At 37.8% G+C, this 18,164-nt stretch overlaps 1 protein-coding gene across 3 annotated transcripts in view; it reads right to left on the bottom strand.

Annotated features, from left to right (window-relative positions):
• FMO5 (flavin containing dimethylaniline monoxygenase 5) overlaps positions 1–15,360 on the bottom strand; it is a 28,615-nt gene extending 13,255 nt beyond the window's left edge. For 2 of the 3 annotated variants that reach the window (XM_069480744.1, XM_069480743.1), the window contains exons 1-6: positions 15,276–15,360; positions 14,881–15,062; positions 8,414–8,602; positions 6,885–7,047; positions 5,078–5,220; positions 1,829–2,028 (exon numbers count right to left, since the gene is read on the bottom strand). In XM_069480744.1, the coding sequence (XP_069336845.1) occupies positions 1,829–2,028; positions 5,078–5,220; positions 6,885–7,047; positions 8,414–8,602; positions 14,881–15,015 (830 nt within the window). In that variant the 5' untranslated portion in view covers positions 15,016–15,062; positions 15,276–15,360. Of the gene's footprint in view, positions 1–1,828; positions 2,029–5,077; positions 5,221–6,884; positions 7,048–8,413; positions 8,603–14,880 lie in introns of all 3 variants that reach the window. The other variant, XM_069480745.1, reaches the window with a different exon arrangement.
• Positions 15,361–18,164: the final 2,804 nt, after the last annotated feature.

Below are 18,164 nucleotides of genomic sequence, written 5' to 3'. Positions count from 1 at the left end.
GAGACTGTCTTCATTCCAGATTCTTTGTTTAGAAGAGCATACAAAGGTTTTCACGTCTGATGAACATGGAGATGTATTCACTCCCTCATCCAAGCTTGCTATATAGTCCAGCCATACCAGACTACATGCAGGTCCCAGAGCATAGTATACTTTTTGCTATTCCAAGACTTTGTACTTATAATTAGAATGCTACCTCCTACCCTATTTGTTTGACTATCTCTTATTATTCCTTAAAGCCTCAATTTATTTATTTTGTAGCCACCAATGATATACATGCTAAGATAATTAGGTAAGAGGCTTTTGGCAAACACAGTCTCCAAATATTAACCCACTGATTAACTTCAAAGGGAAAAAAAATCTTTATACTGGAGAAACTCGGTAGATACCACCTTATCCAAGTGATCAAATTTAGCATCATTACTATGGGATAAACTGATACCATGTGGCTCCTGTTGTGATCCATCCGAGAAGATCTACATCACCTATGTAGTATATGTGCCAAAAATATTTAACCTGAATATAATAAAGGAAAAACAACTATGCAAGTCCAAATTTAGAGACCCTATAAAATGATGCCTTGGATCCTTAAAAAAAAAAAAGTTATGTTGACAAAAAAAAGAGTGGAGAATTATTTCACACTAGGAGAAAAGAGACATAACAACTAAATGCAATGGTGTAACTGATACCTGACAGGACCCCGGCTTTAAAAAAAGAAGAAAAAGGCTATAAAAAATATTACTGGGATAACTAGCGAAAGTTGAATATGCCAATATATTAGCTAATATATTTTATCAATGTTAAATTTCCCAAGTGTGATAATTATATTATGGTTATGTATGAGAATGCCCTTTTTCTTAGACAATATATCCTGAAGTATTTAATGTAAAGTATCTTAATGACTGCAGCTTACTCTCAAATAGTTCAGAAAAAAATATGCACTTATGTATGTAGTATTCTATACATATGTGGATGTATCTATCTTCAGGAAGGAGTAAGAGAAAGCAAATATAGCAAATGTTAATAATAGGTGAGTCCAGGTGAAGGGTATATGATTCATTGTACTTACTATTTTACAACTTTTCTGTAAATCTGAACATTTTCAAAAATAAAAAGTTGGAGGGAAAAAAATGTTAAGTCAGCTTTTAGAAATGCTTTCCCTCGGACCTCATCCTTTATACCCTCATAGCACTCTGTGTATTTCTTCATTACACACTGTTCTCTTCCTTCTCATTAGAGTATTTAAGGTATGTACCATTTCTTGAGTCTGCCATTTATTACTGTGTTGGGCACATTACTTTGTTTCTCTAAGTCTCAATTTTTATATCTGTAAAATGGAGATAAAAATAGTACCAACTGATAGGGCTGTTGTGAGGATTGAGTGAGATGATGCATAAAACTCATTTATGTCTTACAGAAAATCTTCAAAAAGGTATGGTTTTATTATTTGTATCAATTACTATTATGTCTTTTCTATCTGTATTTCATGCCCAGTATGATGCCTGGCTCATAATGGGTACTCAGTGTTTGCTGGATGAATGAACGAATGATGCGCTGCCCTCACTACCATTCTGCTGCTGTTGTTGGGCATCAGTAAAAAGGGTCGATACCTGGGGAAATGAGGAAATGGTAATGCCAATGAGAATTATACTCTGAAAACCTACAGGCCAGTGGGTCTTGAACTTCTGTGGGGGACAAGGCAGAAATCTGATCTCAGATTCTGTGGGTTTTCTTAATGTCTTGGTAGAGGTAGCTCTATTATTAGCCTGTGTGAACCGTCCTTTTTCTTGTAACTGGGCCATTACCACCCCACTCCCATTCGGGGACATACCTGTGTTTAGGCTTCAGGCCGAACATTTCATGGTCAAATCTTTTGTTCAGCTTTTTTTCCAAATAGCTGTTTATAAATGATTCATTAAGTATCTTTGTCAGAAAATATTTAAGTCGAGAAAAGGCCATCACATCAAAAGGATATCCGTGGTCCCCTACACGATGCAGGATCCAGGCCCCTCTCCTGGTGCTGAGAAAAACCTGGGGCATGGGAGAAATGGTTTGCTTTTGTCACTCTGGCTCATAAACCTTCAAAAGCATCCCCATTTTCTTCAAGATTAAATTCAAACTCATTAGTCTGGCTTTTTAATCCCTGCACAGTGTTTTGTTTGTTGTTTGTTTCCTGCCATCTTTCTTCCCATACACAAAGCTTAAAATTAAATCAGTATATTTACTGTCCAAGAATATGTCTTACTCTGATCCACCACTATATTTCTGTTTCATGCCATTATGCCTGCTTGAAAAGCCCTTTCTCCTCTTAATTCTCCAAAGCATATTCATTTTTAAAATCTATATGAAGCCTGCCTCCTCCTTGTAGACACCACTGACCATTCAGGCTGATAATTTTTTCTCCATTTTCTGAACTTCTCTAGTACTTATCACCAATAGAACTCATTAAAAATCATGGAATGGTAAAGCTGAAAGCAACTGGAGATTATTTAATCCAAAACCCTCAGTCTTTTTGCCATTGACTTTGTTTGCATTGTTACAAAAAATCTCTGATATTTATCATTTACGTTGATATTAAACTTTATACACTCTTAATTTCTGTCTCTTCAAACGTGTTTTCTTAAGGGTGGGAGGCATCACCTACACATCTTATAGTCTCCCCAACACAATATCATCACTTCCATTTATTGAGATTTGCGACCTGTAAGTCATTGTGTTAGGTCCTTTACCTATATTTTCATATAACATCTTGAGGAAGGTATCATTATCTGCATTCCATGGGCAAGAGGAATGGAGAAGATGAATAATGTGCCTGAGATTATACAACTAGTAGGCGGCAGAGCTGAATTTCCAACCCAGGTCTGACTGACTCCAAAGCCTGATCTTAAGAAACATTTTATTGATTATTTAATTTAATGGAAAAAAATCAAGATTGTTAGTAGAACAACAGGAAGCTGGTCAAAGTTTCTGTGTCCTCTCTGGTTAAAGTCCATGTTCAGAGTTGATAAAGGTTTAATATTCAATTACTTGGCAAAAGTATCACTTTTTCTACATTATAAAACTCTCTGGAGAAGGTAAGATACATAAGTAACATTGCTTCATGGTCTTTTATCTACGGTCTCATGTAAAAAGACAATCTGTCTACTGAGGGATAATCCTTTGCTGGACAAATATATTCTTACCTATGCTGACTGTGAATGCTATGACAATTATTTACTTTTACATGTCATAGTTGAAAGAGCATACAAGGTCTTAGGAATTGAATGGTTTTGTGTGCAGGGTATATAACTTTTCATGAGCAATGAAAATGCTCAGAGCCTTAATTAAAAGGTTTCCTATTTATAAAATAATGACGATACTACATACATCACAAGGCTATTGTGAGAATTTAAGTGTTTTTGTAAAAGGTGTGATATATAGTAGATACTTGATAAATACTTGATGGCTGTCATAATTTTTATTTCATTTTTCCATATATACCTGGTTTTAAGCAAATAACACATTTATAAGGAAAAAATGGAGGTATAAGAAAAAAAGTAAGGAAAATTGTTTAATCAATGTAATTTTATATGAAATTAATCTTGAAAGAAAGGGATATTTTCTCTTTACAAAAGCATTATACCACAAGAATTATATCAAAACCTCCTTGATACACTGAAATTTATAGGTCCATCTAAAAATTTTGATTTATAAACAAATTCTCATTAATGCAATTTAAGCAAAAAGTTAGAACCCAGTAACTGAGTTTTTTCAGCTTGCATTTGTGGTGTGATGGTATTGCCTCTGCTGTGCACATATAATTTTGCTATGCATTTTCTCAGGCTTTCTCCCATACATAGCTACTCTGTCTCCACCCACCCAGAATGCTTTGTTTGTTGGCACTCTACAATTCCCCAAGGCAAGTAAGGCCCAGTTCCCTTAGAACTGACCATTTAAAGCCAAAGATGTTCTTGCCATGGGTCCCTACTGCATACCTTGCACATTCTTCTATCATAGGACCAACGCACATTTTTACCCTTTCTTGTTTACATAATTATTTCCTGATAAATGTTTGTTGAATTAATTTCTGGAGTAACATGAAATCGCTTTTGTGGTTACAGACGAGGATAGTACTGCAAAGTGTTATTGGAACAAAGTTGCTGAAGAAGGGTCATTTAACAAAGTTGTGGCATTAAGCTTCTATTTAAAAAAAATAAGAATTTAAGGCATATTTGTGGAGAAGCAAAGCTTAATTATAGTTACCGAATAACAACCAGACATTTATCTATTGCTAATAGAGTTATGATTCAATAGACATAAATAACAAAATACAATAATGACATCTTTTTACAGGAATTCAAAGTGAAGACACTTTCTTCCCAGTTCAAAAATCTATGATACAAAAACCAAAACAAACAAAACAGAAAACCAAGGAGATAGAAATTGCTTTTTTTCTTCTTTAGAAAGTTGCTTTCTATTATTATATCTTATAGCGATTAGTTTAGAATGAATGTCATTCTGGGTTGCATAACCGTGCAAAGGCTGGGGTGAGCTGCTTGCACGTGCTATACTGTGGACGCTCTTTATACTAATACCCCCATTGTCTCTGGAAAGATGAGATTGCTTTTTCTTACCATTTGGGGAATGAAAAGGAAAATCCACCCACTGTCCTGTGAGTGAAAAGTTTTTAATGATCACAGTGAGCTTTCCTTTACAGAAGAACATGGACTTCTGCTGGCCAACAGAAGATCCACGCCCTGAATGCTGCATTCTAACAAGCTCTCCCAACAATTACTTGGTATTTATCAAAGCCAATGGCACACTCTGAGATGGTGGCTGACTGGGAAATACGAGCACAGTCTGTGGCTATGACCTAATTCCCTAGTGTGAGGCCAAGTGAATGACAGAACTCTAACTGGTAACCTGTACTCCTCCATCTGCATCAATCATGTGGCCAACTGAGGCAATGAAACCAAGCCCTACACCTGCCACTGGTACTGATGGCCTATGTGCAGGTGTCCATGCTCTCTCTTGGGTCCACCTGCAGCTTCCTTGCTGAGAGTGAAGCTAGAGTGAAGCAAAAGGATATACTGATTCCAACCTGCTTGGCCATGGGGCTAATCTCCACGGCCAGATCCCCTCCAGAATTCCCGATGCCAATGACGATGACTCTCTTTCCAGCGAATCCCTCTGGGTTCTTGTAGTCTCGACTGTGCAGGTACTGTCCTTTGAACTTGTTAATTCCTACAAGAGAAGGGAAAATAATTATTGGGTGATGGTTTACATGATGAATATCATTTGTCAGATCACTCTGTCTGTTTGCAGAATTTAAAGGTCAAGCATATATTCTCCCTTTACTTGGCTACTTTCTTGTCTTTCTGAGTATTTTTGCCCATTTTCCTTTCCCATAGCCTCAGGGTAAGACCTTGTGATTTTGTTATTGTAAGTAGTTTGCTTAACTCGGGATCCATTTATATTTTGGATTTGTAGACTCACAAATCAAAACTTCCTCAGAAAACCTCCCTTCTCATTTGTCTTTTCATCCCTTTAAATACCTACTCTCATTTCAATTAGAGTATATATATTTTTGTACTCTAGAGTATACATAGGGTGCATTTCTTTTCAAACTGAAAATCCAGGCCAAAGGCTGAAATTAAATTCTTGAAGCTTTCATTTCTTTCTTAGAAACTTAATATTTCTGTTTGTGCAGGGAGTTAGCTACGCTCCCAGCAAAAAATCGGGTCTCGTAGGTAGGGGTCGTGGCAAAGGATAAAGATATAATAGAAAATAATAGAATATAAAAATAAAAGAATACACAGACACGAAAGTACAGCTTTATAAGGAATAGACTTTATAGGTGGGGGACTCGGGAGACCCCACAGCATTCTGTGAACTGTGAGGCCACGAGTAAAGTTTCACATCAGTATTTATAGGTACAGTGATCGGTTGCCAGGGGTAACAGATTTACATAATAACAGGTTTGTTTTAGGTTCGTTTGAGGTTCAAAGTCTCCCAAAAAGCTTCTAGAGATCCTTTAATTAACTCTATCTATGTGAGCAAACAGTTACAAAATCTTTCTAAGACAAACTTCAGAGTTCTAAGATAAAGCTATCACTTTAGCAGCAAGGATAAACAGAGATACAGTGGCTAGATATTTCTTTATCAGTTATTGTGGATTGAGACAGGTAGTCAGGAGTCAAGCAGGAACTGTCCTATAGGCTAATTGCTTTTAGCTGGTAGGTATCTGTCTGTCCGTGGTAGGTGTCTGTCTGTCCTGAGAGCACTCTTTGATCAGCTCTCATCCTGTGGCTCCATGCAAACCTGCTTTGTCAGACAAAGGCCAAAACCACAAGTTTGAGACTGCAGTGTCACCTTGGAAAGCAGCTGCCACTGATCTGTGAGATGTCTCGTAAGGGGAGGTAGCTTTTCATATGAGAACTAACACGTTCACATATTCCTTCAGGGCAAAGCCTTGCAAAACTCCTGAGATCATTTGTCTATGTAGCAATATCTCTATGTAGCAATATTTCTGTGGGGCAAAATCTATATAGCAATATTAATCTATGGAGCAACAGTTTGTTTGCTTGATTGCTGAAAAATTCCTCATTCAACCTAATGCTCATCAAGAATTCCACATTCTTTATTTTGATTGTTAAAAAAACTAAAGTCATTGTGTAACTAAATGATAGACCTCTAATTTTCCTCTAATCTCCAAAATTGGCATTATCTCTACCTCCCCAGATGGCAATAATATAAGTTACCCCAACATTTTTCAGGGGAACATACAGAATTAGGATAAGCCTTATTTCATCCCAAAGTAGGAATCACTCAGACCACAATCCTCTAATTCCTCAGGGGTCAGGTCACAGGCATGGGTCAACGGTCTTCCTTCCTTGTAGGTTACTTACCAGGGAAGCTTTCTAAGGGTAGGTGAGCAGTGGTGTGATGGCCAGTGCAAACCATGACTCCATCGAAGACATCCATTTCCTTTCTCCCTGCAGACTCAGTGACCACCTCCCATTGGCCTGAAGTAGAGAAATCAGGCCGCTTCTTCACACTGCACACAATGGTCTGAAAAAAACAATGATAACATCTCTCCTCTGAGCTGCAATGTATAGATCTCTATAGCATTTGCTACCCAGTAATTCTCTATTTTTATTAATTATCTTTATAATAAAAATTTTCTTCATTTTTTCTGTCTCTTTAAATAGACTTTTAAGTTACTGGGTTTTTTGGGGTTTTTTTGTGTTTTTTTTGTCTGTGTCTTCACTGTTCAACATGGTAACAAACTTGTTCAATCAGTGTTTAAATAAATGAAGAGAAGAGAAACTCCACTGGGCTGTAAATGTCTTACTTTGGAAGTTGTCACTTGATGTTACAATTTTATGATTGTTAAACAGAAAAAGACATGACTTAGCAGAATGATCAGAAGGCAGACGATTGGGGCTTTTGCCAGCTGTCAGAAACATCTGTTCTTTTATGGTCATGTTTAGATATTATAGAAAAATCATGAAGACTTTACAGCAGGAAGGAACCACTGAAGTGCCCTGTACAATCATCTTGTTTTACAAATAAGGAAGTTAAGACAAATTGAAGTTCAAGAACTTACTTGTCTAACATCACAAGTTAATCAGTGGTAGAGCAAAGACCAGAATTCAGGTTTTTGTTCCCCCATTCAGTGTTCTTCCCCCTGCATCAGAGTTAACTTCTTTGTCTCCTCAACAACTTCCCAATAACTACTACACTGGGTTGTTGTGGTGATTACAAAAAATAATGAACTGGAAAGTATTGCAGGAAATAGAAAGGGGCAGTAGTAGAAAAGTTGTGAAACCAGGTTTTTTTAGTGCCCATGGCATCAGCCTAGCTCACAGCAACCTCAAACTCCTGGGCTCAAGCAATCCTCCTGCTGCAGCCTCCCAAGTAGCTGGGACTACAGGCGCGTGCCACCATGCCCAGCTAATTTTTTCTATTTTTAGTAGAGACATGGTCTCGCTCTTATTCAGGCTGGTCTCAAACCCCTGACCTCAAGTGAACCTCCGTCTTGGCCACCCAGAGTGCTAGGATTACAGGTATGAGCCACCATGCCAGGAGGCTGGAGCCAGGTTTTACAGTTCTCATACCTATCAGTTCCCTTCTATAACTGGGAAAGCATTTCCCTTCATCTGTTTTATTGTAATCAAATAGTATGAAATGAAGGTAATGAAAACACTCTGGCAGGTGGCTTCCTGTATCTGCAGCCAAATAATATAAAAGAGAGACCTTCTCATTAATATTTTTCAGGTACGGAGAGGAAAAAGAGTGGAGTCTTTGCGTAAGTAAAATAAATACATGTGCATATCAAGCCAATCTTTAGAAGTAAATATTGGTTAATGAAACCATATCGCTCATTTACTTGACAAACAACTTTAAATATAAAGATACATTCAAAGTTCTCTACCTTAAATCGAATGTACTTTAGAAGGTCAAATTCTTTGGCATACAGCCTGAAATACTCCAGGACTTGGGAGTTGTGCATGAAGTTAGGGTAGTGATCTGGGATGGGATAGTCGCTGAAGCACATCATCTCCTTAGAAGTATTGATGATCACTGATTTGTAAATACTGGCCTTTTCTTCCTCAGGATTTTCCTGCAATAAATAAAAAGCATTCATAGCAACTTGAGAATTCTCTTCATGATTTAATAAGATCCAATAAACATTTGAAAAAGTTTTCAGAAAGAAATGCTAATGAATGCAAATCACACACACACACTCCCCTCCACATCTTCTAGTATAGTCCTTGTGTAATCTCTTCCCCTTGAATCTGAGGTATCTTTATGACTTGCTTTTGACCCACAACATATAGTTGAAATGACACTGAATGACTTTTAAGACTAAGTCATACATAGCCTTGTATTTTCTGCTTGGATATCTTAGAAAGCTCACTTTGGTAGAAGCCAAAAGTCATGTAAGAAATCCAACTACTGTGAGACCACCATAGTGTGAAGAAGCCCAACCTGGCCACATGAAGACAATGTCTGGGATAGAAAATTGTGCAGCCAGTCCCCATAAATTCTAGCTATCCAAGCCGAAGTTCTAAATATGTGAACAGAGTTACTAACATTAAGTGATTGTCTTTTTAAAAGAGTAAAAATGAGGTAAAATGGGAACATGTACTGGAGAGAGTATAAGTTAGTACAATGTTTTGTGGAGAGCAATGTCTTGAAAGCCCTTGAAACTTACCTGGTCTTTTAAAGAAATACTCAGCATTGCTGACAAAGATTTATGTTAAAGGATGCTAATGCCAGCATTATTCATAATATAAAAAGGAAATGAGCTAAATGCCCAATAAAATACACTAAAATTTGAGAACCACTGCTCTAGATCCTTGTTACCAAAATGTGGTCTGTAGACCAGCATCAAGGGCATCACTCAGGAGATTGTTAGAAACGCAGAATCTCAGGCCCTAGACCCACCAAATCAGAACCCGCACTTTAGCAAAATCCTCAAGTGATTCAGATGCACATTTAAATCTGAGCGGCATTGCTTTAGATGACATTAATTCCCAACTCAGTGTTCTTCCTCATACAACAAACTGCTTTGCTTCCTCAAAAACTTCCTAGTAACTACCTCGTGGGGTTGTTACTGCAGTGATCACACAAAATAATACAATCTCTACCCAGCCTATTATTCTGTCACAAATGACAAGTTTTCAAGTTATTAGATTTTCAAAAATAGTTTTGATTATGGAAAGTTGCTTTAATCAGTTTGGATATCCTCCTCCCTTTTTATTCCAGAACTGAACAGATGTTGGAATATTGGGTATTACAAAATATTAAGTGCCCACAAAAGGGAGTATTTTTTGGTGTTGTCTACATTTAAGACTGTTATCCTCCCATTTTTATTGAAGAATTATTCACTCAAGGAATCCTAAATTGATCATTCCCATTTCTCTGCCCCATAATCCAGTATCTCATTTCTTTTGACTGCTAATAACATTTTCATGAATATCCTTTCAACTCTCTTCTTATAATCTATTCTACCTACTTCAACCAAAGTGTTCTTTCTAAGGTATGACTGGGACTATATCTCTGCCCCAGTTAAAATTTTAGATGTTGCCTTGCTTTCTATAGAACATATTTCCTATTTCTCAGCTTAGGATTCAAAGACCTCCATAATGTCTCATAGCACTGTGGTCCCCAACCCCCACTACCAGTCTGGCCTGTTAGGGAGTAGACCTCAGAGCTCCGCTGCCCACCCCTGTCTATGGAAAAATTACTTCCATGAAATTTTTTTCATGGGCTAGCCAGCCAAACTTCATCTGTATCTACAGCTGCTCCCCATCGCTGGCATCACCACCTGAGCTCTGCCTACCCACCCACCACCCCTGCTCTCCCCCATCCATGGAAAAATTGTCTTCCATGAAAACAGTCCCTGGTGTCAAAAAGGCTGGGGACAGCTGTTAGCATATTCCTTATCTCCTCAACTAGATTGTTAAGCCCCTTGAATTGTATTCATGGTTTTCCCTACAACATCTACAATTATAAATAAGCACTCAGTGAATGTTTAATAGATGTGTACCAAATTATATTAAGAAATGCATGTATAGAATAAGAATTAAACTTCACATAATGTATAACAAATTAATGAAACATCAAAATTGATCTCAAAGAGTTGAATAAGATATATCTATCTCATTCACAAAATTTGTTCTAAGAAAAATCACAAAATAATATAAAAGTTAAATGCATAAAGATATACATTTTAATGTTATTTAAAATACAGTTAATTAGAAACAACTTTAAATGTCCACCAAATAGGTATATATTTTAGTAATGTTAGGTTCGTCTGTGTGGATGTCCCCTGGTTCCCAGTGTCAAGAATGAGTACTGGTACTGAGAGAGGAGCTGATGACAGGGTGATCACAAACACAGAGAAAATTCATACAGTTTATCACATAAAAGAAACAATGAAAGTAAGGAAGGAAGCTACACAAAGTGAAAATACATTCCAGAGAGAGTAGAATGTGCCAGTCTCCATGAGTGGAGAAAGATCCTGAAGTCTTGAGTACAGGCTGTGCTCACTAATTTGTCGCGCCTTTCAGCTATCAGGATTGGTTGCCTTTTCCTACCTTTAGGGTGATTGACAGGTTGAGGGTTATATAACTGGTCACATGACATGTTACATAACAGGTTGGTTATGTAACAGTTTTCCTTTCTAGCATATGTCTTCAGGAGAATTCTTCATGAACTCTACCCATGTTATGCTAATTAGATAGTAATGAGCTCTAGGTCAGTTAAAAGTTACTAGGAACTTTCCACTATGTATGTTCCCACCAGGGAATAGTTCCTAGTGGCAGTTTGGTTCCTACCTACAATTCGGTTCCTGCTCTCCACCCTTAGCTACTTCCTTGCCACCTGTTTACCCTCCACCAGACCTAACAGTAAATTATAATATCTTAACATGATGCAGAATTTATCTTTCACACCACTCCATAGTATCTTGCTAAAAACACTGCTTAATGGCTTGTACTGATTCTACATGGAAAACAAAATTTGTGGTTTTGAAACTTAGCATATTTTACAATCTAGCCCCATCTACCTTTTAATTCTCATTTAGTGTTCTCCTTAATGAATCTCAAGTTTCTAAGTCGTCAAATTGTTCCTGAACATTCTAGACTCTTTCACAACTTTAACCATTGCACATATTACTACCAGGTTAACATCAATATTGATAGCATGTACCCTTGATGTCTTGAATGGCACTTGAGAAGAACATCAGACAAATCTCAATTGAGTGATATTCTACAAAATACCTGACCAGTAATCCTGAAAACTGTCAAGGGCAACAAAAATAAGGAAAGTCTAAGAAATTGTTACAGTCAAGAGGAGCCTATGTGGTATCCTAGATGGAATCCTGAAACAGAACAAGGCCATTAGGAAAAACTGAGTATATCTGAATAAAGTATGGACTTCAATTAATAATAATGTGTCAGTATTGATTCATTAATTATAAAAATTGTATCATGTTAATGTAAGATGTTACTAATTGGGGAATTGGACATGGGGTATATCAGAACTGTTCATACTATTTTCCTAATAAATTTTATAAATCTAAAACTGCTCTAGGCTGGGCGCGGTGGCTCACGCCTGTAATCCTAGCACTCTGGGAGGCCGAGGCGGGTGGATTGTTTGAGCTCAGGAGTTCGAGACCAGCCTGAGCAAGAGCGAGACCCCCATCTCTACTAAAAATAGAAAGAAATTATCTGGCCAACTAAAAAATATATATAGAAAAAATTAGCTGGGCATGGTGGCGCATGCCTGTAGTCCTAGCTACTCGGGAGGCTGAGGCAGTAGGATCGTTTAAGCCCAGGAGTTTGAGGTTGCTGTGAGCTAGGCTGACGCTACAGCACTCACTCTAGCCCGGGCAACAAAGCGAGACTCTGTCTCAAAAAAAAATAAAAAAATAAAATAAAACTGCTCTAAAATTAAAAGTTTATTTAAACATTATTTGTATGTAAACACATTTTTAAAAAAAATTAAGATAAATTAATGAATGGCAAGATCATTTTGGAATTAAGATGTTTGCACAGGGGGTGGGAGGAGAAGGAAGGCACATTCCTAACTTCTGAATTTTATGTCCTTCATTCTTTCATTCATTCAACAGATATTTCTAAAGTCCCTCTGTAATAAAATACCGTATTAGGTGCTGAAAAATACAAGTCTGTTCCTATCTTCCAAAGGTTCCAAGGTTGGTACAAAGAGTAAGAGCCATGCTTTCTACAGCAGTTCTGTTGGGGTCACTGAATGAAATGAATCACAGATCTTATGTCTTTGATAATATTCATATCTTTCTCTTCTTTTTGAAGTCAGTAATCACAACAAAGTATTATCTTATGTCAGCAAAAAACTTCAAGCCTCTTCCAACCACCCGATTAGATTGTAACTAGGGTTTATCATTGTGCCAACCCACTACTTTACAAAAGAGAGTGGGCACAGAGCAATATTGGGTCTGTGAGTAGAAAAAGAAGCTCCTAGATTTTACCATTTCCTACCATCGATGAACAAATCTGCCCTCTACAAATTTTGTACCAATTATATTTTCTGTCTAGGCACAAGGCTCACATATTTGAGTAGGAAGTACATATAAGAAGAGAGAGAAAGCAGGGACATAAGGTGGAGTCATCAGAGCAGAAGGGATTGGAGACAGTAATAAGGACAGAGGAAAGGAGAAAATGACTCCCTTCAATGGAAGAATCAGGACAGTTTGGGTCTTCTGTCCGCTTGTCAGACTCTCAGAATCCCATGGGACAGGAGCTCTTTGAACTGTTGTTCTCAACCTTGTCTGCATATTAGAATCATCTGGGGAGCTTTAAAAAATATAGACAGGAAAATACATGCTGGCTCTAGAAATATAATGATGAATCACACAGGTGTGGTCTGTCTTAACAGAAGTCAGTGTTATGATGAAACATAGTTTATTTATTTTCAAAGAAGCAGTTTATAAAGTGTTGGAATTTTGCCAAAAGGATAATTAGGAAAAAACTCCAAGTTAAGTCTTTAGCGGAGAATAAATTTAAACCACTTTGGAGGCAAAAAACAGAAACCTGATAATCAGGCGGGATGATAAACATCTTCCCAAACTTCTCCCAGCCTCATTCATTTCATGCCTATTCATTAATTGCCACACCTGGCTAGGATGCTTAGCAAAGACACCACGTGTGTGGGTCCCAGCCTAGGCCTACTGAGTAATGACTGACATGTAGCACTGTGCACCTGGCACTGTTATAAATGACTGAAATAATTATACATTTCCTTAATCCCTACAATAACTCTACAAAGTGGGTACTATTATTATCCCCTTCTTAAAGATGAAGAAACAGAGGTACCAGAGAGGCTTAATGATTTGCACAAGGTCATACTGCTAGTACATGACAGAAACAGGATTTGAACCCAAGACTGTGCTCTTAACCTCTACACTATATCGTGGCTGGATTTCCAGAGTAGAATTTTTTTGTCAATTACTAAAAACTAATTAACAGGCTTTTTAGCCCATGCCCAATACTCATGATGGTAGTGGCATATGGGTCTGCTAAGGGGATCCACTCTAGATCTGAATAAGGACTATTGCCAGAGAGAGTTAGTTCCTAAAACAAAGCCAAGATACAAAAGGACTTTCTTCTGTTCAACTAAGGAATGCTATAAAGGCACATTTAGGTAGCTGGTCAAAATTGTGTTGGTTTTTATGAGATATGAAATGTGAAACACATCTGGGGCACCTCACTACTATTCACTGGTTAAGAAAGTTTAAAAACAAACCCAATGCATGTCTGTTTGGAGATCAATAAAGGTGGCTGATATTCTTTGAAATTTAATAAGCATAACTATCATTTAAGTAAGTTACTGACAAGTGGCAGGACTGGATGTGCATATTAAAACAATTCAAATTTAAAACAGTATATGCAAGTTGCAGGTGCACTTTGCCCTATCCCGAAGACAGGACTTTGGACTTCTCAAGGGAAGGGAAAGATCAAAGCAATTAAGGCAGCCAGATTTTATATTCTATTCAAGGACTAGGACTGTCAGAGAATTATCTGAAGTGAGCCAGAATTTAAAGAGCAGTAATAACACCAAGGTTAGGGAAGATTGAAAAGGGGGAGTCCTGGAAAGAGTTGCGAGCAGATAATTCTAGTTCATTTACCTGTTAATACAGACCATCAGCAACCAACCAACCCATTTTGCTGCCAGCCTAGGGCAAGAGGAACCTGCATAAAACCTGAAGTGTTAGCTGCTGAGAAGAGGTCAGCAGGCTGAATTTTATCAGGTTTAATCACTGTCAAGCCCATCATATTCCTGGACACGAGATAAAATATTTCATGCACCTAGATGCAGGGAGGGCTTCAAGTACTGAGGGATGAGGAGATGTACCTGGAACCTCCAGAGCCCTCCGATGTCATCAGTCCTTTCGAAGCAGACAGGTTCCAAGCCTTCTTCCAGGCAGCACTTGATGGAAGAGAGCCCGCTCGCTCCTGCCCCAATCACAGCAATTCTTTTGTTGGTCATGGTCTCCAGAGATCCTCACCTACCTGGCTGTGTAAATGTCACTTGTTCTAAAGAAAGGATGACAAAAGACAGAAAGCACACATCAGTCAACACTTTTCAAGAAAGACCTGGGCCATGGCATTCAAACAAATGCTGTGACAAGAAATGCCTTCGGAGAAGACAGGTGGGCTGTGCTCTGAGCCACAGGGAACCGCTCTGCGTGGGATAGGGGAGCCCTGCGCCCGCAAGACCCAGAGCGGAGAGCCCTCTGCTGTGTGTACCGGGTCTCCTCGCCTTTCCTGAATCACCCGCCGATCCTTCAGCTGCGATCTGCAGGCCTCTCTGACACCTGGCTATTTTCAAATAAATAGAAACCAACGGTGCACAAACAACAGCCACTGCCAGTGGGGAGAAGCTGTCCCGCCCCGTCCTTTGAGCCAACACCCCGCCCACTCCCATTCTCTCTCCCTCTATGGGAACAAACGTGCGCTGCAGCCCGTGGGGCAGAAAAATTAATCCCACAACTCCCTGTTTTTCACTTGCAGTGACCCGCGCCCTCAAATACTCTCTCTGGAAACAGTGGTCTTCTGTCTCCGTCCCTCCCCGCCTCTCCGCATCTATTTTTAACTTCCTGGTTTTTACCTTAAAGTGACAAACTCTTGCTAGTGAAGGGAAACTCGGGGACTCCCAGTCTTGCTCCAAATGCTTAAGTCGGGGAGCACTTACCTTTCAGGAGATCTGTTAAAACAGGTGATCCTGCTCCCTCTCCCACCTCCTCCTCCCACCTTAGCCCTCTCCCCAACCTCTCGGACGGGGAAAAAGAAAACTTGATTTTTACATCATACCCTACCTAAAACTTAATTACAGTTTGGTTATAGACATAAATGTATTAGTCTTAGCCAGTGTAATAAAATAAGAAAAAGAAAGAAAAGGAGGCCGGGCGTGGTGGCCCACGCCGGTAATCCTAGCACTCTAGGAGGCCGAGGCGGGCGGATTGCTCCAGGTCAGGAGTTCGAGACCAGCCTGAGCAGGAGCGAGACCCCCGTCTCTACTAAAAAATACAAAGAAATTAGCTGGACAACTAAAAATTCATAGAAAAAAATTAGCCGGGCATGGTGGCACATGCCTGTAGTCCCAGCTACTCGGGAGGCTGAGGCAGGAGGATCGCTTGAGCCCAGGAGTTTGAGGTTGCTGTGAGCTAGGCTGACACTAGGGCACTCTTTTTAGATTGGAAAGGAAGAAATAAAACTGTCCTTATTTGCAGACAGCATATTTATCCATGTAGAAAGTTCCAAGAAATCTACAACAAACACCACCAAACTAGAATTAATAAGTCATTTAGCAAGGTCGATATACAAAAAACAACTTATATTTCTATACACTACCAACAAACAATTGGAATCCAAAATTTTAAAACAATACCATTCATAATAATTCCCAATAAATGGAACACTAGGTATAATTATAACAGGATATATAGGATCTATATTCTGAAAACTACAAAATACAGATGAAAGAAATCAGGGAAGACCTAAATAAATGGTGAGACATACCCTTTTCATGGGTTGGATAATTCAATACAGTTAAGATGGCAATTTTCCTCATGTGAGTATGAAGATTTAATGCAATACTAATTAAAATCCTAGAATAATTCTTTATAGAGATAGACAAGTTAATTCTAAAATTCTTATAGAAATGCAAAGAAACTAAAGTATTTAAAACAATTTTGAAAAACAAAATTAGAAGAGTTACACTACCTGTTTTAAAGACATCTCATAAATCCATAGTAAAAAAGACTGTGGTATTGGTGAAAAGATAGACAAACAGATCAGTGGAACAGAATGGACACTCCAGAAATAGACCTTCACAAATTCAGTCATTTATTTTCAATGAAGGTATGAAGGAGAAAGGACAGTCTTTGCAACAAATGATTCTGGAAAAAATAGACATCCAAAAGCAAAAAAAAGAACGTTGCCCTATACTTCACATCATATAGAAAATTAACTCAAGTGGATAATAGACCTAAATATAAAATATAAAACTATAAAACTTTCAGAAGAAAATATAGGAGGAAATCTTCATGACCTTGAGTTAGGCAAAAATTTCATGGTTATGAAACTAAAACCATGATCCATAAAAGAATAAATTGATAAACTCGACTTTGATAAAATTAAAAAACTTCTGCTCTTCAAGATGTATTGTTAAAAGAATAAAAAGATAAGCTATGGACTGGGAGAAAATTTTGGCTAGTCATATATTTGACAAAGAACTTATATCTAGACTATACAAAAAACTCTTAAAACTTGGAGGGAGGATCCAATAAAAAAAGTGCACAAAAGATTTGAGTAGACACTTCATCAAAGAAGATATATGGATGGCAAAAGAAATCCCACATGAAATGATGCTCAAATTCAGTATTCATTAGAAAAATGCAAATTAAAGCCAAATAGGATACTAAAATAAAATGTACCGACAATACCAAGTACTAAAAAGGATCCAGAGCAACCAGAACTCTCATACATTGATGGTTAAAATGCAAAATGGAATTATCACTCTGAAAATTTTGATAGTTTTTTACAAAGTTAAACAAATACCATATGACCTAGAAATCTCACTTCTAGGATTTAGTCTAGAGAAATGAAAACATATGTGCACACAAAAACTTTTATAAAGGTTCAGAGCAGTTATTATTCACAACCACCCGAAGCTGAAAACAATCCAAATATCCATCAACAGATGAATGAATAAGCAAACTTCACCCATACAATGAAATACTACACAGCAATGAAAAGCAACGAACTATTGATACTCCTAACATCATGCATGAATCTGAAATGCATTATGTTAGTGAAAGAAGCTAATCTCAAAAGCTTACATACCATGTATTTCCATTTATATAAAATTCTGGAAAATACCAAACTATAGTGATGAAGAACAGATTACTGGTTTCCAGATTTAGGGCTGGGTTGAGAGACTGGCTTAGAAGAGTTATAGTAGAAATATTCTTTATCCTGTTTGTGCTGGTGATTATAAGAATCTATGCATTATTAAAACTCATAGACTGTAAAAAAAAGAAGAGTGACTTCTTTGCTGTATGTACATTTAAAAGTAATAAGTCAAGATAAAAAGAGATCAGAGTCATCATGGCTCAAACTGAAGGTCTGTCCATA

The sequence above is a fragment of the Eulemur rufifrons genome, chromosome 8 (genome assembly GCF_041146395.1).
Source record: "Eulemur rufifrons isolate Redbay chromosome 8, OSU_ERuf_1, whole genome shotgun sequence".
NCBI lineage: Eukaryota > Metazoa > Chordata > Mammalia > Primates > Lemuridae > Eulemur > Eulemur rufifrons.
Note: the sequence above shows the minus strand (reverse complement) of the source record. Positions and strands in the feature narration are given on the sequence as shown.